The sequence below is a fragment of the Pelobates fuscus genome, chromosome 9, assembly GCF_036172605.1.
Source record: "Pelobates fuscus isolate aPelFus1 chromosome 9, aPelFus1.pri, whole genome shotgun sequence".
Taxonomy (NCBI): domain Eukaryota; kingdom Metazoa; phylum Chordata; class Amphibia; order Anura; family Pelobatidae; genus Pelobates; species Pelobates fuscus.
The window spans coordinates 148,842,141-148,869,206 of NC_086325.1; the positions used below are offsets into that span (position 1 = coordinate 148,842,141).

Consider the following 27,066-nt stretch of genomic DNA (forward strand, 5'->3'; position numbering starts at 1 on the left):
GTGCGCGTGTGTATGAATGTGTGTGTAATTTTAGATTTTTAAATAATGTCAAAAAAGAAACACTTTTTAAGTGTATTCATTGTATTTCCCCAAAAACAACTGTTTTCCTTTAAACATTTTTCCTAATAGTTTTGTATAGTTTAATATTTTCCATCCGTGTCCAATTGCATATAATTCTACATTGATTACAAATTTCTGTAATTATGCACTTAATTTATTATGGTTTGCAAAGAATCATAGGAAACACATCCCATAAATACATCTAATGTCAAGACTAGTTATCATAGTCAAATAAGAATCTTCAGGCTGGAAACATAAAGATCCTCTAGATTGTAAGCTCATATGAGCAGGGTCCTTCCTCATAAACCTATTGTTCGTGCAACATTTTGTAATTGTCTCATTTATTGTTAAATTTCCCACTATCTAATATTGTAAAGCACTGGGAAATAAGTTGGCACTATATAAATGCTTATAATATTAATAATAATAATTTGCAGATATTATAAAATAGGATACTTTATTGATATCTGGTTTCAAGTTGGCCACTAGAGGTTGCTGTTTGGATGTCAAGCACACGTGTATGTTCCCAGGACAAGCAGGGATGTCATATCACATCTAATTATTCCGAACTGGATGACGGGTAAATACTATAAAAAATAAATAAATCTGCAACTATATTGATTTATTTTTCATTTTGCAGTACAATATATACATTAAATTATCTGCAGATAAAAATTAGGCTATATCTTTATGTTTGACAGAGTCCCTTTAAATATAGCTACCAATAAATCTATAATTTTTTTTTTATTCGTTTACATGTACAAAAAAAAACTAGCTTTGGGTTACACTGGGGCTCTCTGTTTATATATCACAAAGTTCCTTTGAAAGCCTTGCCATAGAACAGAACATTGATTTTTATTTCTTAGTACATGGGTGTAAATAAGCTTATGTTCCTATATAGCTCGTTTCTTTTATAATTTAAAGTAATGAAAGAAAAAAAGTATATGATTGATTCGGTCTGAACAGGGCACAAAGAAATTAGTATTTTTTTAATTATTTTTTTTGTAAATATTTTCTGACTCCTCGTCCTGGTGGTCTGGTTGGAGAGAGAAAAGTTATCAAAATGAAGCATTTATATTATTAATGCATGCACAAATCCGTAACATTTATTGGAAATGTGTATTAGAGATATGCTTTGCTCAGAAACTCTCCTTGTGAGTCAATTCAGGAGGCTTAAATTGTTTTATCAGTCATACCTGAGTCTGAATTCGATTCAGGCCACGGAACCAAAGAATCTGTCCGCGTCTAAGTTCTCTCTCTGCATGATCAATTTCTTCCTCGTCCTCAGCCATTTCCTCGTCTGTTATTTCGTCTTTCCCCGGTCCGTGTCCTGCCTCCTTCAGGCACTTCAGATGACTTGTGGGAACGGTGGAAATAACCTGTACAATGGAAAAAAAAAAAACTGTCAGCGATGAAACATAGGTCCTGACAAAGATTCCTTGTAACTCCTTCAAAGTTTGAATTTTTGGGGCAAATAATAATGGTAAGTCGTGATGACTTAAAAACTAATTTGCAAAATTCAAACCTTTATAGCAATGTTGTAAAAAAAAAAAAAATCTGCAAAGAATGAGTTGGGGATTATTTTTAGATTTTAGAAATTTTAGAAATCGATTGATAACACTTACTGGTTGTGCAACTGAGCCCACTCTTTTTCTCACAGCCCATTTAAAAAAGCCAATAATTATGGAAATACGAAAATATGCCTCTTTTAAAAAAAAAAAAAAAAGTTTTATTTATTTTTTACAATCTGTGCAAGGAGTGAAGCAGAGAAGACCAAAGAGACTAGCAGGGTTATTTACTAAAGATAGAATTCAAAGTGAATTTCAAATTTAATTTCAAAATAACCAAACTGGAAATGTTCTCTAACTAAAAGTAAAAGTAAAAACTAAGTAAAAGTAAAAAACTAAACATTAACACCTTACTTAAAGGGACACTGTAGGCACTGCCACTGCTTTGCCTCATTGAAGTGGTTATAGTGTCTGGAGTCCCAGGCACAGTCTTTCTTTTCAGCGTTTAACAGTTTTCATTTTTTTAATGATAGGCAATAATCCCCAAGAGCTCATCCAAATCTGTGCTGTTTGGATAAATGAGGAAGCATTAGGTGGCTGTGATTGCTTTAGAGTGTCAACTGACTGATTTCAGCCTATTACAGCACCAACTGCTGGTATGAATTGGTATGGCTACAAGGAAGTGTGTAATCTCTGCTTTAGCCATACTTCCAGTAGGGGCCGAGCTGTGGATGGCCAGGGACCCTCATTCAGTGTTAAGCAGCTCGAAAACAGTTTATCATTGAATGGAACGACAGCGCAAGAGGGATCCACCAATATAATGAGATGACATGTCTACAGTGTCCCTTTAAAATAATGAGACAATAATGTCTGCTTGCAGTCATTGTAGGAGACTGAAAGTGTGCCAGCCTTCCATGTACCCTGCAAATTTATAAAAGTTATCCTTTATATTTATAAAGTTGTTATAGCCTTACTGATATGGCTTTGTAAATATATGGCTTTGTAAATATCTACATACGTGAATACATTTACCTCAGAAAATACACCTTTTATAATCTTTTATCAAAAACAAACAAACAAGCAAATATTATTATTTGCCATATCTTGGCTTTCATAAATAAAGAAATGCCAGAATATACAGAAATACACAGACACACAATTTTGTGAATGAATGACATAATTCCCTAAGTTGCTTTCTAAACCTATATTGAATAGAAAGCATGGAGTGATGATATATATTCATAAATTTTCATAAAAAGTTAATATTTTAAGGCCTCTGCGTGTTTGGTGGCCTCTAAACCCCACAATTAAGGTGTTAGTTCTGATTTCAGAGCTTGTGACATTACTAGTCCATTACAAAATGGCAGCTAGTTGGTAACTCAAAACAGAGCAAATAAGATGGCTGCCAGCACACTGTCATGTCCATGTATTAAACATATAGACTGATATCAGTTATTGTATTGCTCATCTTTAGTTAAATAGACTTTTTTTTTTTTAAAGTAAAATAAAAATATGTGGGTATTTTTTTGGGACGGGAAATATTCTTTAAACAATTAGGGGTGAACGGTTAATACTTAAGCACATTTGAAATGACATGTCATTGATTTTCACCTGTCCCCATACAAGTTCACCCAATCCCACAAACAGACACCAAAGCCACTGTTGAGTATTAAGAGGTGCACAGCTGAAGGGTTTCCCTCCGAACTGGACAATCAAAATCTGAAACAAGAAAATCATATAGAGATTATTTACTAGGATAATATGACATTGCATGCATACTGTTGAATGTTAAATTACTGAATTACTAAACTTGCATTTTATTTTAACTTCAAAATACTATGGGACTTATTGTAAATATTGTCCATCTCGGCTAATTTTCCAATATGGATGTTTTTGCAGTTCCCTTGTGTTCCTGACCTAATTTTGCTTCACACAGATATTACGAGACACCAGAACGGGGATGGAAGGTGTAGGAAGGTGCATGGGGCCGTTTTGATTGCTACAGGACATTTGGAGGGGAGTTGATGAACAGAGGTACAGGTAAGACGTCACTGGGGATATTCGTCAGAATGGTATTTGAAGGACACTTTTTATTTTATTTTTTTTAAAACATAAAAATGTCATAGTAGCAAAAGGAGGTTGAGAGAAAATGTAGGTATGGAGGAGAAAATAGGGATACAATGAGGGCAGATGGCAATAATGTGAGACAAAAAGACTGGGTAACAAACATAAGGTGGTGTAGGGGGCAAACATGAGAGGTCTATATGACATTGGGGAAAATATGCCACTCTAACAATGTATACTGTACAGTTAAAATACTAGCATGTATTTGCTTTGCAGAGGTGAAGCTTGTAATGTACGGTTCTAGCTAATTTTTTATTTACTTTTGCAGTGCAAACATTTATTATATAACCTGGCAACTGTATTGCATTATTTTTGCCCCCAGAACATACATAAAATACATGTAATATAAGAAGAAAAAAAAAAGAATCTCAATGCATTCGTCCCAGAAAAAAAAATAATTAAATAAATAAATACATAAAGGGTCTATTCAGGAGCCATTAAAGCGTAAAACCAAAGTTTGGAGAATTTTTCAAAATCGACAAATTATTTTTGAGTACGTTTTGCATTCTGGTTTTCATTTCACTACAATCTGGTGATTATTGAATAAACCTCGCAAATAAATAAACATTACATGAATTCATTCTCACCTGGACTGCAAAAGTGCCCAGCACAATGCTACAAAATATTGGGTTTGCGAAAATACCATCAAAAACATTTCTCTCTCCGTGTATCTTGCGAGCATTTATCTCATTAAATAATTGCATCATGACAAAGGTGTTGAAAATGATGGTGTAATGTTCGGAGGGCGGTGAGTGGAGTGGGGCGTTTCTGCCGCAATCGATGTCAAAAATGATTTCACCTAAGAACCAAGAGTTTGAGACATGTTTAATATTCAAAGTATTGCAAACGGGGATCCCGTGATGGTAGAGAAAACGATTCATTGACACATACCAACAAAGAGCAGAGTGAAGATGATGATGAGTTGGTAGACAGCGTGACCAAGTATATTTTTCATCATTGTGCGAGATATTAGAGGCTTGTTCCTCCCATAAGGTTTTCGCAAAAGTAGTGATTCTGTTGGGGGTTCCGTTGCTAAAGCCAGAGAGGCAAATGTGTCCATGATTAGATTCACCCAAAGCATTTGGACTGCTTTTAACGGAGAGTCCTGAAAAAAGACACATTATGAACAATTGGAGAAGTTAATACTTAATCACATTTGAAATTACATGTCAATTAGTTTTGATTAATTTTCTAGTTTCAGTTCGTTCGAATTCCGCAAAATATAAATTTAAAGGGACACTATACTCACTCACCAGTGGGAAAGCATTGGATAGGCAAAAAATCTGCCATTTTGATGTCACAAAGGGGCAGAGCCAGTGCCGGCGGACCCGCGCCGCAAATAAGGTGAGTTTTAAACTTTTATAGTGGGGCTAAGGGGGGAAAGCCACCTAAATGGTGGCTTTAGCACTATAGGGTCAGGAATACATGTTTGTGTTCCTGACCCTATAGTGATCCTTTAAGTGAATTGAATTTGTCTGAAAATTATTTTAATTTTCGAAAATTCTCATTCCTACTATTCCCTAAAGCAATAAATGAAGGTGGCAGTCACAAAGTTAAAAAGCATCAATTTAGGGATTTATCTGCAGAAAATAGCCATTTTCTTAATTTTAATATGTCAGCAGTTTAACAGATAACTCCCTAATTTGTAATCTTTATGTGGGAAGCCAAAAGGATACCAATTGCTAAATAAGGGAGCTTTTCTTAATTCTGCTCTTTTTTTGTTGTTTAAGCTCGCTAATTCTTTATTCTTAATTATGACAATCCCACATAAGGATTGCAAATTAGGGAGTTGTCTACTAAACAGCTACAAGGGCTCTTTCAGTAGATAACTCCCAAATTTGCTATCCATACATTGGATTGCCATATTTAAGGATTACAAATTAGGGAAATATATACTAAACAGCTGAAGGATTAAAATTAAGAAAAACCCTTTTATTAATTTTGCTTTTTCAGTTATTTAGTATATAACTCCCTAATTTGTAATCCTTGTCAAAACGAATGGATCTAGAACAATTAGATTAGATTCTTTATGGGCCTGTTCGTTTTAGGCTTCCGTGAATTGTGACGCTTCCGAATTGCCTAATCATCCAAAGTTCGGACCAAATCCAATTTGGAATTAAACGAATTGCACAAGTCTCGCTTGCTGTTCACAGTGGTTACTTATAGATCTTCCCCACCTTCCCCAAAGTCTGCTGACCTGAGTAATACAGGCTCCAGTAAATGCCACAATCACAGCAACTACATTGACTGTCAGCTGGAACTGAAGGAACTTGGAAATGCTGTCATATACATTGCGACCCCACATAACGGCCTTCACTATGCTGGAAAAATTATCGTCTGTTAAGATGATATCAGAAGCCTCCTTGGCAACGTCAGTACCCGCCAAACCCTGAAGTTGAAAAAAAGGCACATTTTAATTATTATTTTTTTGTGTCAGACAGCATGCATTAAAATATATTTACTGGCACATCCAGTTCAGTGTTCCATTTTTAAAATGTTGTGTAACAATAGAGACTGTTTTATCCTATGACCCCCCCCCCCGTTCTAAAGACAGCGTAATTGTTCAGATGTGATCGTTTGTCATTTTTTTTGTTTACTTCATTAACATAATTTGATGTAAACATTTAAAAAATTGCAGCCCGAAAGATGAATAGGAAAAATGATCAGTTATATTTCCACCCCAGTTATATTGGACTAAAACTTGAACCAATATATGCTAAACATGTTACCGTTACCAGAATAACTGTTTGTAATGAATTTAAGGGACAACCCGGTCACCATAACAACTTTAACTAAATTAAGTTGTTATGGTGCGAGGACACCTTCGTGCGAACTCTTACCTGAAGGTTGCCTCCAGAGCCGATCTCCAGGTCCACCAAAAAGCATCTGGCTTCTGAATCTGAGTAAAAGGAAGTGAAGAGTGCCGCCGGGCAGAGGCACCGCTGATAGGCTAGAACGGTTAGCTGGCGCTCTAAGCCAATCAGCAGTTTACTATTCATAAAAAAGTATGTACTTTTTTTATGATGAAGCTCCACTGAGCTCATTCCCCTTTTTAGGTATACTCGAAATAACAAAATGTTTTGTATATTTTATGTGTTTTTGGATTATGTAACAGCACAGTGTGTCAACAAAGAATAATATAAGACCAATTACCATTGCAAAACCAACATCTGCTTTTTTAAGAGCTGGACCGTCGTTAGTACCATCTCCCGTTACCGCCACGACCTGTCTCTGTTCACAAACAGTGCTGTCAATTATTCCTGGAGAGAATTGGAAGAAAACATCATATGTAGAGTTTTGCTCGGTATTCCTGCTGTTGACCAAAAGTGCCTCTACTGGCATTTTAAAATATTACCGTGTTGCGTTAATGGTCACGGCTGGGATGCTAAGTTCATGTTTTTTAGACTCGTGTTAAAATGTGATGGTATCAGTTTCTCAGAATCAAATATCTTTTAAAGGGACACTATAGTCACCTGAACAACTACAGCTTAATGTGGTTGTTCAGGTGAGATCTATGGCTCCCTGCAGGCAATCTAAAAATACAGTGTTTGCATTGATTGATAGGAATACCTCCAGTGGCCGTCACTCAGACGGCCACCAGAGGGACTTCCTATCATGTATGGCCCTATAAAGGCCACGTAAACGTCAGACGTATTAAAATACGTCTGACGTGTGCAGGAGAGAGAAGGCACTGTGTGCACGCCTTCTCTCTCCTGCCTGTCAGCAGAGGAGAGGGGCGGGCAAAGACCGCGAGCTGAGCTGTCAGTCAGCAGCGGCCGTGCACAACGCATATGAATGCCGCCCTATGAAGTATGTGCGCATGTGTGGCGAAGCCGCGCATGCGCACAAGGGAGCAATGACGCTTCCAAATGGAAGCGTCTAATTGCTCCATGCTCACGCCCGCCTATTTCGTCTTTTTGACGAAATAGGGGGCGCGGCTTCACGAGGCTCCCGGCGCTGGAACCAGGTGAGTAAAAAGGGCTGCCTGGAGAGTCCCTTTAATCCCTATCCGGACTAACCAATTCAATACATTTTTGCACACGTCTAATGGTTTCTCTTCTTATTGTGTGTGTTGAATGTATTCTTTTGAATTCATTATAAACCTTTTTTAACAAACAAAAGCCTAATAAACTCTAACTCCAGCTTAGGATCTTGATTTTAATTAGACGTGTTTCCTTTGTTGTTACATGACTGGCCCTTCTTTAATTTTAAAAAACACTACACTTACCATTATCACTGCAGCCTGATCCTCCAGATGTCTATTATCTTTTCAAATTCTACTCACAGAGAAGAATTGCAAGCATATGGCACATGTGCAAATACCACCAGGATCGTGCAATCTAGTGCTTCTTTATTGGAACTACTACATACAATGCTTCTCTTAGAGAAGTATTCAATGCACAGAGAGGAAGCCTCTAGTGGCTGTCTGTCTATCAGCCACTTGTAGATGTGGGTACTGCAAAATGAAAACATTGCCATTTCTCAGAAATGCTACTGTTTTCATTTGTAAGACAGGATGGTGCAGTGTCATTTGAGGTGCCAAGCTACATTTCCAGAAATCGTTTATTCAATGTCGGCAGGCTGTACAATATTACAATATGAATAAACCTCTTATTTTGGTGCCATTTAGGCTTTTTCTATATGCATATACTGGCAGACCGAGAAGCTGTAATATCTGACACCTCTGTATAAAACACTGTACGCTGCCTCTCCTATAACAACACTATGACCATCTTTAATCCATTAAGGACCAAGGATATTCCTGGCCAACCATCTGGACTGTGAAGATCCAATTGGGACATGTAATGTCCTACTTATGATATGTCAGCAAGTCTATATAACTCTGGTACAAAAAGAGAAGTCCTGCGCTTAAGCAGCAAGGACTACAACACACATCAGCCCCAATATATAGTAAAAACCAAAGAAAAGAAAATGTTACTTGCGCTTTCTCCTTAATCCCTATGTATATTTAGACAAATGGAGGTCATTTAGTTGCTCCAATGGCCATTGGAGGGATGCCCGCCTGCCAACGTCAAGGCAGACCCCCCCTAAGCGGGTCCTAACACTGACCCTTCAGCCTGCTTCCTTGAGCTTCTGGCAAAGATATCTTTGCCAGAAGCTCAAGGAAGCAGGCTGAAGGGTCAGTGTTAGGACCTATATAACTCTGGAGCTATGAAATGAGTAGGACACTTCATCTCAAAATGTGAGTGATTCAGATCATCACTAGTCATTAAGGAGCTAAAGGTAGCGGATCGGACAATCATAACACATTTTTTTGATATGGGCCAAAAAGTTAAAAAGTAAGCTTTTACAGATCGGTAAAGATTTTTCTCGTATTGTTTGTTTGGAGGTTTAAAAATTAGGTGAGCTAGCCAGAGGTGTAACTAGAAACAACGGGGCCCCGGTGCAAAAATTGCCCTGGGCCCCCCACCCCATATGTTTCACTCCCCCCCATCCTCCCAAGTGTCACACTCACGCCTCACAATAAGTTTCATTCATACAAATACACACCGTATAACACATACAGATACATACATGGACACACATGCAGATACATACACACACGCAAATGCAGACACACAAACTAACACACAGATACACAGACACATATATACACACAGACACACATACGGATACACAGACACACAAAAGATATTACACACTTTGAGGTACACAGAATGACCCTCCTATAGATGCAAAAACAAATACAGACACCCACATGCGGATACACAGACGCATACAGACAGATACACAAACACTTAACATTCAAATACACAGAATGACACGTATACAGATAGAAAGAGTGACACACATACAGATACACAGGGCACACACTGACATACAAATACACATACAGACAAACAGATACACACACATACATACAGAGACAAACACATACCAACAGACACACACATACAGAGACACACACGCATACATATAGACACACACACATAAACACATATAGAGATACACACAGACACAAACATAAATACAGAGACACACACATACAGAGACACACACACATACATAGAGACACACACACATACACACAGACACACACAGACACATCAATACAGAGACACACACACACACACACATACAGAGACACACACACACACATACATACAGACACAAACACACACAAACACACATACAGAGACACACATACATTAAGACACACAAATACACACACACATACATACAGAGACAAACATATACATTAAGACAAACAAACACACATACATACAGAGACACACACACACACAAACACACATTAAGACACACACAAACATACACACATACATACAGAGACACACACACACATTAAGATACACAAACACACAAACATGCAAAATGTTTTAGTGACCCTCTTATTTCCTACCTTTTAAGTGCAGGAGGGTGACTTCCCTGGGGTCCAGTGGTGGTTCAGGCTGATGGGAGTAAGAGTACTCACTCTAACTCCCTCCTCTCCTTCCTCCCGCACGGGCTCTGTATAAGCTGGGAGGAGTGACCGGGGCAATCACTTCCTCCCAGCTCAGTCTGACATCATCATTGCAAGGGGCACGGTCGCGCTGCAGCGCTGACCGGGCCCCCTAGTAACATTTTGCTCCTTTGATGAGGCCCCGGCGGTTCTACCGCGTGGACCGGGGCCGCAACACATGGCGGCAGGCACCCGGTTACAGGGGTCCACAGGGCGGGCCTGGTTGCAGCTGCGACCCCTGCGACCGCGATAGTTCCGCCACTGGAGCTAGCATATTCTGCAGAGATGTAAGATGCAAACTGTATAAATGGGAAGACACGTCTATTCGTTAAATTGACCTGATCGAGAATATCTACATATGAGATGACTAATTAGTTAAAGAAGACAATCCATGAGAAATGGAATGAAGGGAATAGGATGATTTGTATGTACTTACCTTTTACTAGTGTGTGCTTGTCAGTAGGGGACGATCGAGCCAGGACTCTTAGTTTTGGCCAGATTTTGTCCAGACGTTCTTGTTCTATCTGGGAGAAGCAAACAACATATAGAAATACAGCACACAGCTAGAAAAAGACACTGTCATACAATCAAACTGGTTTATTCTGCTGTGTTGTGCTATTTAATTTAATAATTTGGTTTATAGGAAGGGTGGCTATAAACTAGTACACTTATTTAAGGTTACATTCCCAACAATTCGAAATACAAAAAAAAAAAAATGAATTTATTATAATTCTGGGATCCCTCCTTAGTAATGTAGGTCCATGATCTTTAATGCGATATTACATTTTAACGTTTGCCTCTTGGATGGAAGTACATTTTAAAATGCAGTTCCTGCATACATTTTGTAATAAGAGCATATTTGAAAATCGATTCTGTGTGATTGTCCAAAAATAAATGTCATTGCTTGCAAGTAGTAGCAAACATTGACTGTACTATAATTTTATATTCTAAACTAGCTTTCAAAAGCAACTGTCACTTTTCTAAAATTAACACAACTGAATAGAACATTGAAAATAAACTATAACTTGCGTTCTTCTTCATGAGATTCTATGTTTCCTTTGCAATTGTCATTAAAGATTTAGCAAATTATGTCATAATTCAGTTCAGACAAGGCAAGCCAGGGCACACACTGCAAAAGAACAGCAACCGTGACATTTCATCATTTATGATTTTACCACCTACGAGGATATGAGGCAGGCCGATACATATTGTTGTATGGCTGTATGTCTTCTCAACGTTAAATGCCAAATGCAAAGGGAAGAACTGGAACTTGCAACGATGATCGACATGAGCCAATATGGAGGCGCCCAGTCTCAGGATAAAGAGGTGTGGATTTCTACATTTGTTTTTAATTTTCACATTACACAAATACATATTTGTTAATGATAGGAGATATGTAAACGTAGCATTAAAAATAATCGCTGGAAGTGACAGTTCCCCTTTAAGGCTTATAAAGTGTCTAAAAACACATATTTTAAGTAAAATATAATGGGAAGGTTTAATTACACAATATGATCATACAATGCGTAGGAATAGCACAGCATTAATGTACTCCATTTTGGCAGAACCTTCATTATCCTAACTTATAGACCTCACTTATATGAAATTAACTCAGTGTCAGACATCCATCCTCTGAGGGACCTGTGACAGGGAGGGGTGCGACACATGGAGGTTCAGGCCAATCATCTAATACCATATACCAGAAGAGAAAGGCTGCCCTCACCATGGAAACCCATGGCATAGGGCAATGAGGGGGAAGTGCCCTCCCTTAATATTGCACTTGTTTTAAATTTAATGGTATCTATGGGTAACTATGCTTATTCAGATAATGGATTTGGCCCCCCTTGGACATAAAGCAACATTTTGACATACAAGTCCTGATTGGCCCAATTATACTCCTGTTACTTGTGACTGATGCCCTTAAAGGGAACACATAGTCCTGAAAATAACAATCATTATTTTGGGACTATAGGTTCCCATCTTTCAATGTTCACATTGCCCACCCCCTTTGCCCTGCAAAAATAAATTTAAATAAACATTACTTACCTATTTCCCAGCACCGGCACTACTCTGCTGCAGCCTCCATCTCCGCCTCCACTGATGACAGCAAGCATGCTAACGTCACCCGCGATCTCGTCCAATCCAATGCTTCCTATATAGAAACATTGGATTGGAGAGCGCATGTGTGGGAAAACACTGAGCTCTTCCTATCAAATGCTGCTATCAGATTAACTTGGTTATGGAGACAAAAGTACCTCTAGTGGCTATCAGAAAGACAGCCAGTAGAGGATTGCTTGACCTTTAAACCCATTGCATAACCCATAAATGTAAACATTGCATCAAGACCACTTTTTGGAGAAGAAGTAATTTAGGAGAACTAAGTGGTCCTTTAATTCAACCTCTGTCCCTTTTATGATTTGCTGTGAAAGGAACATGGAAGAGAGAATCTAACGGTCTCTCTCTTTCCAGCTCTTCTCTTGGGATATCATTGACATACCTCCCAACATTGGTATCTGTGACCAATGATAGTGGGGCCAACGTAATTGGGTGGGGTTATGATGAAATTAAGATTTGTGCCCACACAAAAAGGGGTATACCAGCCTGGAGTGAGTGCATGCTAAGGTAACATGGATCCATTCTGGCTGGTTCTACTAAGGGCCCAGGCCCAGGCCCATGGAATAGGCCCATTGATTTTTTACCCTCCCAAATTATTTTTAAAAAAATGTAAACTTTTTTTTTTCCACACTACTTGTAGGGTTGCCACCTGGCCGGTATTTATTTGAGGCTGCCTGGCCGGCATTGCAGTATTACCGGCAATACAAATGCCGGTATTTTTCTTAGTATAAACAGAGATTACTCTGCAATACCAGCACCGGCCAGTAGGGGTTGCTGTGTGTGTGGAGAGAGGCAGGGATAGGAAGTTACAACATATACCTGCATCTCTCTACTCACTGATCCACGGGGGAGCAGCTACACAGCACAGAGAGTCCAGACAGCAGCTCCCAGCCTGCAGAGACAGCCTACAGCTCAGGGAAGTGAGGGATGGGGGGAAGGGCTGCGGGGAGACATGGGGACACAGACGCCAGGGGACACTGTGAGACATGGAGACACAGAGAGACCTCTGGGGATGGTGAGACACTTGGGGACACTTGCAGACACAGGGACACAGACACACATGGGGACACTGAGACATGGGGACACTGTGAGACATGGGGACACTGAGACACATGGGGACACAGGGAGACCTCTGGGGACTCTGAGACACTTGGGGACACTTGGAGATATGGGGGCACAGACACATGGGGACACTGAGAAATGGGAACACTGAGACATCGGGGCACTGAGACACTAGGAGACACTGAGACCTGGGAGCACTATGGGATGCTGGGAGACATGAGGATATAGACACTTGGGGACACAGACACACACGGGGACACTTGGGGACACTGAGACATGGGGAAACAAACACACATGGGGACACTGTGAGACAAGGGGACACAGAGACACTAGGGACACAATGTTCCTAAGTGTCTCAGTGTCCCCATGTCTCCCAGTGTCCCTAGTGTCTGTGTACCCATGTCTCCCAGTGCCCATAGTGTCTCAGTGTCCCCATGTCTCCAAGGGTCTCCATGTCTCCCAGTGTCTGTGTCCCGATGTCACCCAGTGTCTCCATGTCTCCCAGTGTCCCCAAGTGTCTCAGTGTCCCCTAGTGACATGGGGACACAGACACTAGGGGACACTAGGCAAAATGGGGACACTGGGCAACATGGGGATACTGGGCAACATGGGGACACTAGGAGACATGGGGCACTGAGACACTGTGATAACTAGGGTCACTGTGGTTTCCTCAGTGTCCCCATGTCTTACAGTATCCCCTAGTGACATGGGGACACAGACACTAGGGGACACTGAGCGACATGGGGACACTGGGGGACATGGGGACACTGGGAGACAGAGAGACACTGGGAGCAATCCATCTATACAGCAGAATCAAACTAAGTAGTTTTTTGGTGATTTCACAGAATTTTCTCTTACTCCTTGTGATTTACATCATGTGATGTCACGCATACATAATTAGTTATGCAAATTATACAGAGGCCTGTATTTTTTCCAAGAAAGGTGGCAACCCTAACTAGTCTTCGCATACTCTTGCTTAAGTATGGAAACTTAAGAGGGCCATACGGAAACAAAGCTTGTGTGGACTAGCTGAAATTAAATTAGTTAAGGTAATGATGACTTTGGTCTCTCTAACACTGTGGCATGTTCCCTTTCTTCTAGACTCATTACATCCACCTTTTCTTTGTCTCAGACTGTATACCAGGAGCTTCTGCCTGCTAGTAAGACGGTATGGAGACAAGTGGACATGTGAGTGCTAAGGGAAAGTCCTTAGAAAGCATGGAACGAGCGCATCATTAGACGCATTTATGCCAAGCTTAGGATGCTGTTGGCCAGCATGCATGGTTGGCAGGCAGCCTGACAAAGCTTTGGGCAACATCTCCACTAGATACATAGCGCTTGAGAGGTATGACTGTTTTAGTGTTTTTGGTCGATAAGATTCTGTACTTAGGCCCCTCATAATTGTCAGCCCCAGGCCCACTGGGCTCTTAATCTGGCCCTGATTGCAGTACAAGGTTTAATTTTTTTTATCAGCCTAGAGTTCTATTTATATATTATCATTCATCAAATTCAAAGGACAAAACTAGTGATTTCCCAACTAGCATAGATGTTTCCTAGCTGTTTTTACTAAACAAAATGGTTGACATTTGAGATAATTTAGAAAAAAACAGCTGGAGATTTTTTAAACTAAGCTACCGTATATACTCGAGTATAAGCCGAGTTTTTCAGCACATTTTTTGTGCTGAAAAAAACCAACTCGGCTTATACTCGAGTCAGAGTCTGTATTATGGCAATTTGCATTGCCATAATACAGACCGGGGGAGAGGGGGGCTGGCAGAGCTGTACTTACCTGTCCTGCAGCTCCTGTCAGCTCTCTCCTCCTCCGCGCCGTCCGTTCAGCACCTCGGTCAGCTCCCAGTGTAAATCTCGCGAGAGCCGCGTCTCTCGCGAGACTTACACTGGGAGCTGACAGAGGGAGCTGCACAGACCGCGCGGAGGAGGAGGGAGCTGACAGGAGCTGCAGGAGAGGTAAGTACAGCTCTGCCAGCCCCCCTCTCCCCCCCACTGAACTGCCAATGACACTGGACCACCAGGGAAGGAGCCCCCCTCCCTGCTATGTATCAAGCAGGGAGAGGGGACGAAAAAAAAATATAATTAAAAAAAAAATTAATAATAATTCAATTAAATAATAAATAATAATAATAAAAAAAATATAATAATATTAAAAAATAAAAAATAAAATAATAATTAATAAAATAATTAATAATATATCAAAATGCCCACCCCCACCAACACATACACAAACACACACTGCATCACACACACTCACACTTCATTCATATACACACACTGCACTCGCACACACTGCACTCATGCACACACTGCATTCATACACACACACTGCACTCATACACACACACTGCATTCATTATATACACACACTGGAAATAAATATTCAATTAATATATACGTTCACACACTGCACTCACGCTGCACTCATACACACACACACTGCATTCATACACACACTGCACTCATACACTGCACTCATACGCACACACTGCATTCATTATATACACACACTGTAAATAAATATTCAATTAATATAATTTTTTTAGGATCTAATTTTATTTAGAAATTTACCAGTAGCTGCTGCATTTCCCACCCTAGTCTTATACTCGAGTCAATAAGTTTTCCCAGTTTTTGGGGGTAAAATTAGGGGCCTCGGCTTATATTCGGGTCGGCTTATACTCGAGTATATACGGGTACTTAGGCCTAAATTTTCCACCTGAGTTGTCAACTCGCTCTCTTGAAGCATACACTTGAGTAGTCACCTAAATCTTTATTTATATGCCAGCTTATGCAGAATACCACCACACAAAAGGGAAAAACAACGGTACTCTCTTACAAAACCAAAATGGATGTCCCAGTTGCCTAATATTAATGCGGAATTGTTTTTTGCAGTTTTTTTTTTTTTTTAAAGATTACAAATACACACCAGGCACAAGTTTTGCCGTGGGCTGACTAGGTTTGGGCTAAAGCATCAGGATGTGGGGCATGTCATAAAGACAGAAATAAATGGGGGGGAAATTGTATTAGAACCACGGACAGACAATCTATGGTAGAAATACCATACTACTTTCAATAACTTCCTCCCTCGGGCTATCACAGTGGGCAAATTCTCCCACCCATGTAGCTGGCAATACCCTTGACCTAATCTTCACTTATGCATGTACAGTAACTAATATCTGCAACACTCCATATCCACTCTCTGATCACCACCTCTTATCATTTGCTCTTGCATACCCCCTCATCCAACAACCTCAGCCTAACCCCCCTCAACTCAGGAGGGACCTTAATTCTCTGGATCTCCAACAGTTGTCAGCTGACATTGATTCACAACTGCTGTCCATCCCTTCCCTCTCCTGTCCTTCACTGGCCATCTCCATATATAACTCTACTCTTACATCTGCCTTGAACACTGCAGCGCCACTCCAAACAAGCACCTCAAGGAGGACCCGCCCCCAACCATGGCATACTAAATCAACGCGCTACCTGCAAAGATGCTCCCGTTGTGCTGAAGGCTCCTGGAGGAAGTCTCGTACCCAATCAGACTTTCTCCATTATAGATTCATATTGTGTTCATACAGTGCAGCCCTTGCCCTTGCCAAACAGTCCTATTTTTCCTCTCTCATTAGTTCATGTTCCCGCAACCCCAGGCATCTCTTTGACACCTTTAATTCTCTTCTTCGCCCTGCTGTGGCCACCCCCAAAACTAACCTTACTTCTGATAACTTTGCATGTTACTTCACTGACAAGATTGAACAGCTAAGGAAAGAATTCTCCCCTCCTTGCCTTTCTGTTTCTCAATCACACATAGATCATGCCTTTCCTACCCTTCAGACATTCTTCCCAGCTACTGACCAAGAGGTGGCTGCTCTTCTTTGCTCCTCTCGCCCCACCACTTGCCCGCTCGATCCTGTCCCATCTCACCTTATCAGATCTCTCTCCACTTGTCTCGTGCCTTCTCTAACACACATCTTCAACTGCTCGCTCTCTTCTGGCATCGTCCCTGCTGACCTTAAGCATGCCACTGTAGTACCTATACTAAAAAAAACATCCCTCGACTCATCCACCCTCTCTAACTACCGTCCCATATCCCTGCTCCCTTTTTCCTCAAAGCTTCTGGAAAGGCTTGTCTTTACCCGTGGGTCTCATTTCCTCAATTCCAACTCTCTCCTTGACCCCCTTCAATCTGGCTTCCGCCCTCTCCACTCTACAGAGACTGCCCTTATCAAAGTCACTAACGACCTAATCGCAGCTAAATCCAAAGGCCACTACTCCATACTAATTCTTCTTGACCTCTCAGAGGCCTTTGACACCGTTGATCATGCTCTCCTTCTTCAAACTCTTCAATCGCTTGGTCTCTGTGACTCTGTCCTCTCGTGGTTTTCCTCTTATCTCTCCCAACGCTCATTCAGTGTCTCCTTTTCTAATGATACCTCCTCCCCTCGCCCTGTCTCGGTTGGAGTCCCCCAAGGCTCCGTCCTTGGTCCCCTTCTATTTTCTCTTTATACTGCCTCTCTTGGCAAACTTATTACCTCTTTTGGATTCCACTACCACCTGTACGCTGATGACACCCAGCTATATCTCTCCTCCCCGGACCTCTCCCCTGCCGTCCTGCAACGTGTCACTGCTTGCCTTTCTTCCATCTCTGACTGGATGTCCTCCCGCTTTCTGAAACTCAATCTCTCAAAAACTGAGCTCTTTGTCTTTCCTCCTCCTAATAATGATCCTCCTCTTTCGCTCTCCCTTCAAGTTTGTGGTACCAACATCAGTCCATCTTTGCAAGCACGCTGTCTTGGCATCATATTTGACTCTGGTCTCACCTTTGAGCCTCACATCCAGCATGTTGCCAAATCCTGTAGATTCCATCTTAAAAACATAGCCCGCATCCGCCCCTTTCTTGCACCAGATACTACCAAGGAGCTTGTCCATGCTCTAGTAATTTCCCGCATGGATTACTGTAACCCTCTCCTGATTGGTCTTCCCAAAAGCCGTACTGCACCCCTACAGTCCGTAATGAACGCTGCTGCTAGACTGATTTTCCTCTCTAGTCGTTTCTCTCACACCTCACCCCTCTGCCAGTCCTTACATTGGCTTCCTGTATGCTATAGGAGTCAATTCAAGGTACTAACTCACACCTATAAAGCACTGAACAACTCTAGCCCCTCTTATATCTCCTCACAGATCCATAGGTATGTCCCTTCTCGGTCTCTCCGCTCTGCCCGTGACCACCTCCTGTCCGTTGTCCGCACTCGTACGGCCAACTCGCGCTTGCAGGACTTCTCGCGGGCGGCTCCCTTCCTATGGAATAGCCTGCCTACCGCCATCAGACTCTCCCCTAGTCTTGCATCTTTTAAGAAGTGCCTTAAAACCCATCTCTTTAGGAAAGCATATGGCCTCCAAGACTAACCCTTACCTCACATACCTGTCTCTTGCCCTCTCCTAAAGGGCAGTCCACCTTATTTGATTGCAAATTCCTTTCCTAATGTGTTTTACACCCACCTCCTATAGAATGTAAGCTCGATCGAGCAGGGTCCTCTTCAACCTATTGTTCCTGTAAGTTTATTTGTAATTGTCCTATTTATAGTTAAATCCCTTCTCATAATATTGTAAAGCGCTACGGAATCTGTTGGCGCTATATAAATTGCAATAATAATAATAATAATAATAATAATAAATATCACAGGTATTTGCCACCACCACCTAAAAAGATAATTTTAACAAATGTAGAGGTGTATTTAAAGGGGGAGAATAATGGATACTATGAGTTAGTTCAGGGGAAAGCAACCTTTGGCACTCCAAATGTTTAGGACTACATTTTCGAAGATGCTTTACCAGTATTATGGATGTAAGAGCATTATGGGAGATATAGTCCACAACATCTGTAGTGCTGGATGTTGCCCACCAATGAGTTAGGTCCTCAACGAAAAACTGGTAGACACCTCATGGAAAATCCAACACTGACCTTAATACATCTCCCACTTGCAAACTGCTGTACAAACCTCTCCTTTTTCATTCCTTATGCGTCGGTTGAACTCTTTTCCTTCCAAGCATAGGAAGTCCTCTCCCGGTTGGATAATGCCACACTTGGCTGCTATGGCACGTGCCGTGTTGATGTTATCCCCAGTTACCATTCTTACTGTGATTCCGGCACGCTGACATTTCCGAATTGCTTCAGGGACCTGGGCACAAGTAGATTCTTAAAACCTTGAAAGACACCTCTCAATTCTTAATACATTTTTAAAATTTTTAGTCATGCCTGTTTTAGAAATTCCATAATTCTCATTCTAGAATATTTAATTTGTCCTGAACCTCTCCTTCACTGTACACTTAGGAATGGTGTCCTTAGAAATTGCTAGCCAGGCCTGATGGGGCTTGAGACCTATATAGGCTATTGAAAAAAGCCCTGAGTCAGATTAGGCCCTGGGGAGATAGCGCAGCTAAGCGGACAAGGGCACATGTAGGAGTGTGGGGATAGATGCATGGGATTGGTTGGGAACAGTCTGTGGGTGTGATTATGTTCTGTGTAAGACAGTGTGGGGTTGGTCTTACCTCAGTGCCACTTGGGATTCGGGCCAGCAAACAGCTTCCCTCCCGCACACCCTATAGTATATTTTGTCGCATCTAGCCGGGGGTATGTCCTTGCCAATTGAGTTTGAGGTTACGTTTAAGTATATGGAATGAGATGAACAAGTTTTTTAAGGTCTCAAACCTCCCCTGCTCTAAAGGTTTAACTTTAGGTTGCCTGAGGTCTCGTGCCCATCGAGCGTGGATAAGGTCGGCTGATGGCAGGCATTGGAAGGATTTTTTATGACGAGGGGGAGGTGAGAGGGAGTGGTGATTAGGAACCACTCCATGTTTTTATTGGCAAGGACGGTTGGGTCACTGTATAACACTATGGGTGGAGTTATATATGTATATATGTTAATTTATGCTTATTTATGTCTAATGTTTTGGTTACAGAAAAGAAGAGATTTAATAAATAAAGTTATGGATGTGTTATGCAGTAATTTAGTTGTGATAATAAATGCTGTGGCCTGTTTCATCCATACTAAGTGGTCTGTCGTTACTGGGGGGTTTAATGGGGTAAGATTTTGTTCTAGGCTGCATCGCGATTCCCTACTACGTACATACATAAGCTGCATGTCATTGTTAGCCCTGAGTCCTTGCTGACTGGGAAGATCAAAGTCTTCCCCAAGGAGACCGCCCTTTTTCAGTTTCAGCTGTATGGTACTGAGTGAGTAGTCGTAACCAGGGAAAACAGTGAACCCTACAGGTGTCATGGTTGTCCCTGCTTTCTCTCTGTAGTGTAGCTGAGCCTGATGTGCTGTGGGTCTTTTGATATGCACTCCCTCACAGGCTGTACCACGACTCTGCATGAGGGATGAGTTATATTTCTTCCTCTCAGTCCCCAGAGACTGGTGAATGGGCAGGCATGGGATAGAGGCTGGTGAATGGACAGGCATGGGGCAGAAGTTGATAAATGGGCAGGCATGGAGTCAAGGCTGGTGAATAGGTAGGCATGGGACAGAGGCTGGTGAATGGGCAGGTATGTGGTCGAGGCTGGTGAATGGGCAGCCATGTGGCACAGACTGGTGAATGGACAGGCATGGGGTGAAGGTGAATGGGAGGCATGGGGTCAAGTCTGGTGAATGGGCAGTCATGGGGCAGAGGCTGGTGATGGGGGAGATATTAGAGAGGCCCTGACGAGGGTAATGTGGATGACACAGAAGATCTAAGTGAAAGGGGGGGGAGAGGGGACGGTGAAGTAAGAGAAACACCAATGAGGAAGACAAGGAGAGGGATTGATGAGAGAGACAGGTAGGAAGGTGGAACAGAGAGACTAGAGTGGGGAGAGAAAAGAAATTAGATAAAACTGGGAGTAATTGTAAAGAGCTATGTGGAGAGAGACGAAGAAGAGACAGGTGAGCTGAGAAGAGATCAGAACAATAACAATATGCAAGCAGGTGTGTAGGATTATGGATCTGTGTTTGTGGCACTAGTACATTGTTGCATAGGTCATTGCAAGGCCTGGGTTTTGGGAGGAGCTAAAGTCAACATATGTGGGAGGGGCCAAACATTTTACCCTTGGGCTAAAGCGCTTGGTATTGATGCCACTTTGCAGCAACCCTGAATTGCACCAACCAGATGAATTTAGCACCAAACCTCTTACAAAATAAACAGTTTATTGTTAATATCTATTTGTATGCTTTGAACCGCTGCTTGTCTGTACTACACAATAAATTCACACTCTCTCTTGTTTCATCCTAATAATTTTGCTTGTATTAAAAAAAATTGTGATTTCTGTATTTATTCATTTTTGAATAATTCAGTTTTGTTTGGGACTTATTCTAAGAAATTAATTCTGGACTAATGTGTTTTTTTACAGCTTCTATAGTTTGCAAAAGCAATATCCATACCTCTGGTCTTACAGGATCCTCAATCCCCACCACAGCGATACAAGTCAGATCTCCCACTATCTCATTTTCATTTTCCCATTCCGGCTCTGGGATCCCCGGTAAATCCCGATAAGCAATACCGATGGTACGCAAACCGTCGCATGCCATTGGCTCAATGACCTTTTTTACCATTTCTTCTCTATCTCGAGGTCGGAATGTGCGGAGCTCTCCATTGGCGTTTAGGATGTTTGAACACCTATTAATAGAAAAGTTCAGTTAATTACATACAAGTTCAGTTAATTAAACTGGGCATATTAAGAAAATCAAGTAATTTTTATCCTCACTGCTCATTTCTCTACCACTTAGGAGTTAAATCACTTTGCTTACGCAGCCCTAGCCACACCTCCCTGCATGTGACTTGCATGTGACTTGCACAGCCTTCCTAAACAATTCCTGTAAAGTGAGATCTAATATATACACTCTGTTAAATTTAAAATTGTTTTATATCCTGCTCTGTTATTGATTTGCTAGACCAAGCCTGCTGTGTGTGATTAAAGTTCAATTTACAGAGCAGGAGAAAAACTAGCCAGGAGTTAGATACAAGAAAAATTGAATGTACAAAAAAGCTCTATTGGGTAACTATAACCACAACAGTGCAACACTGAGAGGGACAGGTGAGTGTATATAAAGGCAAGACTTGTTTTCTATTGAAAAACATAATTTTAGCATACCAGATGACTTGGGGGTGATACAAAATTGTTTCAGCTTGATCCGTGACATAATCTGAGTACACTCGATTCAATCCAGTGAATGAGTCATTTGGACGTGAATTTAAGCACGAATAACAGGACACGTGCAGCATCTGGGAGAATGCCAGGTACTGGGTAGTGGTACTGGTACTATTGCGAGTCTGTATTACTGTCAGTGTGAGTCTGTTTATGATGGTCAGTGTTAGTGTATCTATTACGTTTAGCATGTGTCTCTGTATCTGTATATGTGTTTTGGTATGTGTAGATTAGTTCATGTCTGTGTATGACTGTCATTACATGTCTGTGTATGACTGTGGGTGCATATCTGTTTATGACTGTCATTGCATATCAATGTATGACTGTCAGTGTGTGCCTGTGTATGACTTTCGATGTGTTTGTGTCACAGGCTTATGAGCATTTCTATCAGAAGAATTAGGAGAACTAAAAGCAGCATTCTTTCTAAGTACATTCTCTATGATGGCTGGTTTCAGTGCTGAACAGAAGCAGCTCTATTTACATGCCAACAGAGTCAGAAAAACAAGTATGGGTAACGGTGCAGCCACAGGGGTTATATGGTGTTCGTCTTACAGCTTCCATTTTTTTTAAATCTAATTTTTATTGAAGCGTATATGAGATGTGCAGTTGAAGCATAATGAGATATATATATATATATATATATATATATATATATATATATAACAATGGTTCACATGAGTTCCCTAGTTGTCACATGTGATTATGTAAAGGTCATGCATAGCTCATTCTAAAGTAAAAAAATAAGAGAAAATAAAATAAATGCAGTATCAGAGATAAACAAAGGCTAGAATAAGACTTAAACGGTCTTGTAAGAAATTACCATTATAGATCCATTGAGTGCTGACTATTTAAATTATAGATTTATCTAGTTAGTGGGCAAAACAAAGCAACATGGAAATTCAAAGTACAATTGGTAATTGGGAAAAGAAGCATTAAAGGATTCACACTAAGTTCACAGTACACTGAATAATTTAGCCAACTGCATTACTTGGAGAATCGCTCACAGATAGAAATACAATCCCTATAAAATGCCCGTTCCGTCAATTCCAGGCTGCCATGAAAGCCTGCACATAATGCCTGCTCATCCGGCCGCAATACATGGCAAAATCTATTTCTGGGGGGCATCGAGTATTATGTGCTCAGTTGAGTTTATCAAATGACCTCCGAGGTTGTGAGTGGCGCAAAAGTGAGAAATTCCCAATAGACTCTCGGCCCAGGTACATGGTAACACACTTGAAATATGTTGCGGAGTAGTTCCACAATAGTCGGCAGACCATAGGTTTCTTGGAGCTCAGGTAAGACAGTATCAGAGCACTGGTGAAATTTAGCCCAGAATTGCAGGCAAGGCTAATCGAAAGCCTGTGTTAGTGGAACCACAAGAGAGGCTTTGCAGAAGTCACATGGCGGCGGCCTTCTTGAAAGTAAGGCCCTGTGCGACCAGCAGAGCTGGATAACAAGAGTTTCCAGTGGGGACTTGGATAACCCGACTAACCCAGAGCAGGGGAGCAGCCACCTCCTCCACCTCAAACATTCCAGTAGGCCTCAGACTTCATGAATGTGGGAAGCACTTGGTGGTGCTGATAAATATTCCGATCCGAAGGTCTGCAGGGGTTACCTAATGTGTGTAGAGTCAGCTGCCTGCTAAAAATAGTGAGGAATCTTGGGTAATATGCTTAAAATCGGTTGTTTCCTGCAGAGCTCCTTCCACATGCGACTTACTTGGTCATCAGTCGGTCAGGCCTAACCCTGATATATTCCATTTTGATTTTCTTTCCATTTAAAAAAAAATAAAAAACCTAAACATTTTTTAAATGGCTTTTCTTTTAAGAAAAATAAATCCATTGTGTGAAATCAGAAGTTTGTGAAAATAACCTTTTTTTTTACAAAACAATGTAATGCTTTGTAACAGTTGGTAAATGGCAGTCACTGTGCTAATCTGATGGCCAGCCTGGGATTTCACAATGTCCAATATGAAGATCTAAGGCAGTAATTACAATCAGGCCAAGAGTGTGATTTTGTCCGGGATGGCTATTGCCTAAAGCTAATAAAGGAGTAAACTGTGATTTACCATGTTCCCCTGTTAGAATATCGAGAGTGATGACATTTTCTCAAATGGTCCAAAACCCTTTTGAAAAATAATTCTTATTTTACTAAACTATATCCGCAAAGTAATTTCATTTTAGAAACAAAGATTTGCACTAATGATGACCTTGTTTTTTTTACCAGTCAATTATGAGAAGAGACAGTATTCAGAGGAATTTAAAAACCTGGTACTAGAACAATTTGTTTATTAAAACTCTCACCCTACTCAAAGTTTTTAAATCTCAAACAAAATATCATGATAATATTATTAAAGTGATAATAGACTAGGTAGGAGCACTATATCAATGCTCTGTATACCTCTACATGATTATATTCAAAACTGTCCGATTTTACAATAAGGGGTGTAACAAACTGTGTCGCACAAGAGACTATATTCCCTATCTGCCTACCCTTGGTTCCCACCACCCCTTCAATCCCCTTGTCCCAGCCCACTTGCTTGCCTACTCAAAGAGCGCTCTCGCTACCTAAGTGGAGATATCCACCAGAGACGCGAGCTCTAGCCGACGCTCTGGAGCTGTAAGGCAGCTTTACAGCTGCCGAGTCCTGCTTGCCACCTGGAAGACTGTGCCGACCAATAGGAGAAGGAGGTACCATTTCAACTGGTTTGCGCCCTTTCTCCCAATTGGCCGGCACGAGTTAAAGGGCTCTGCCCGCTGATTGGGCGCCATGGGGTTTTGGCGACCAATGGGAGACAGAGCCACGATGCAAACCCTTTCTTCTGATAGACCAGCACGAGTTAAAGGGATTAGCTTGGAGCCCGTCCACTCCCTGAATGCTGATTGGTCGAGGCATGGTTTAGGTGCAAAATGTGAATTCACCGACCTAAACGAAGGGATTCTGTGGAACTATTTTCAGGTATGTACAGAGCCTCAAGCCCAGACTTTACTCGACGATTTCTTGGGCTCTGTACATCCGATAGCTCAACTACCGGTATTTGCAGGGATCCTAGCTGGGAACCAAGAGATATTTGGGGAAGTATTATGTGTGGAATTATGTTATGTCTTTAGTATGTTTTTGGGCAGGTTTATGCATTATTTTTTTATGCTCAGCCAGGGTGGGGGAATATTATGGGCAGGCTGGGGGAGTGTTCCAGGGCAGGTTTGACTGTGTCCAGATTTTGGATAAATTGGCTCTACCATGTCCCAATAAAATTATTTCTGTTGTACCCTTCATCAAGTCTTGGCTGATGTTTGGGTAACCAAGAGCTCTAATCACTGATTCACTTGGGAGTGGAAGAATCACAATGGATATACTCAGTCGGAGTATAGGGGATCCGTTACAAGGGGGTACATAAAGTAGATTATGAAATCACCAAAACCATTCCGTATGATCTACTAACCAGTTGTGCCAACTACTATGTAAAAAAAACAAAACATAAAACCTGTAATAAAGATACATACAGTCAATATACATTTTAGTGAGCAAGGCTGAACTTGATGGACAAAGTCTTTTTTCAGCGCATATAACTACACAACTATGTACTAAATAGATGGTCATCAGCAAAGTTTTGGCCATCAAGATATCTCTATTGTGATTTGATGGTTAACAATATAAGGAGACTAAATATTGGAGAAAAGATAGAATGTAAGTATCTAGACAAGGATTTTTCCCTTTACTTTTAATCTAGAAAACGGTGCCTCAGAGGGAATATGATAACATTATGCAAATATATCCCGGGGGCTAATACAAACCACTGTCTGGAAATCTATTTATAAACAGGACTATACATAGGACACAAGGCCATGCGTTTAGACTGGTAGAAAGAAGATTTAGCAAAGGAAAGTTTTTTTTTATTTTTTTACAGTAAGAACAATAAGGGTGTGGAATTCTCTGCCTGAAGAAGTGGTTTAATCAGAGTCTGTACAGATGACATGATGACATGATGTAAGTCGGATATATTTAGTTTTGCCATTGTGTGCATCATCACCAAAATTTCCTTTGTTAGACAATGTCCATTTCACTTACTTTTTAAGCATAATCTCTGAGGCTCCCTTGCTGTACAGGCGGTATCCTCCATTAGGTAGGCAAACTATGGTGCTCATTGACTTACGGACAGAGTTGAAGGTGTACACTTTATAGAGCGTCTCCTCAGGGATCTGGTCTCGCACCAGCTGGTAGTCCCGTTGCATATCCAGAACAAACCCAAGCAGGGCGCACTCAGTTTTATTGCCTACTTGCTGGGGAAGAGCTCCTTCTTTCTCTGGAGGCTTAATGTCAGGAAGACAATTATACAGATTAAAACAATTTATAAAATCTAGTCATATCGTCACATTGTTTACTACCTGTGAATACTGTCTGGTCAAGATAAAATATTGGTTATGCATCACGATGGCACCCAAAGACTAAGTCCTTAGGCTTACTACTACCCGGCGTATGCTTTGTATCATTGCGCCATCTGCATGTCATCTGAATAATTGACAAAG

The 27,066-nt window shown here is 41.1% G+C and overlaps 1 protein-coding gene across 5 annotated transcripts in view; it reads right to left on the minus strand.

The window, feature by feature from the left end:
* Positions 1-27,066, minus strand: part of ATP2B3 (ATPase plasma membrane Ca2+ transporting 3) — a 123,942-nt gene that overhangs the window by 10,750 nt on the left and 86,126 nt on the right. For all 5 annotated transcript variants that reach the window (XM_063432717.1, XM_063432715.1, XM_063432720.1 and 2 more), the window contains 10 exons: positions 26,609-26,850; positions 21,777-22,011; positions 19,359-19,538; positions 10,610-10,697; positions 6,846-6,952; positions 5,890-6,081; positions 4,584-4,797; positions 4,280-4,491; positions 3,180-3,287; positions 1,257-1,439 (listed from right to left, as the gene is read on the minus strand). In XM_063432717.1, coding sequence (XP_063288787.1) covers positions 1,257-1,439; positions 3,180-3,287; positions 4,280-4,491; positions 4,584-4,797; positions 5,890-6,081; positions 6,846-6,952; positions 10,610-10,697; positions 19,359-19,538; positions 21,777-22,011; positions 26,609-26,850 — 1,761 coding nt within the window. The remainder of the gene's footprint in view (positions 1-1,256; positions 1,440-3,179; positions 3,288-4,279; positions 4,492-4,583; positions 4,798-5,889; positions 6,082-6,845; positions 6,953-10,609; positions 10,698-19,358; positions 19,539-21,776; positions 22,012-26,608; positions 26,851-27,066) is intronic.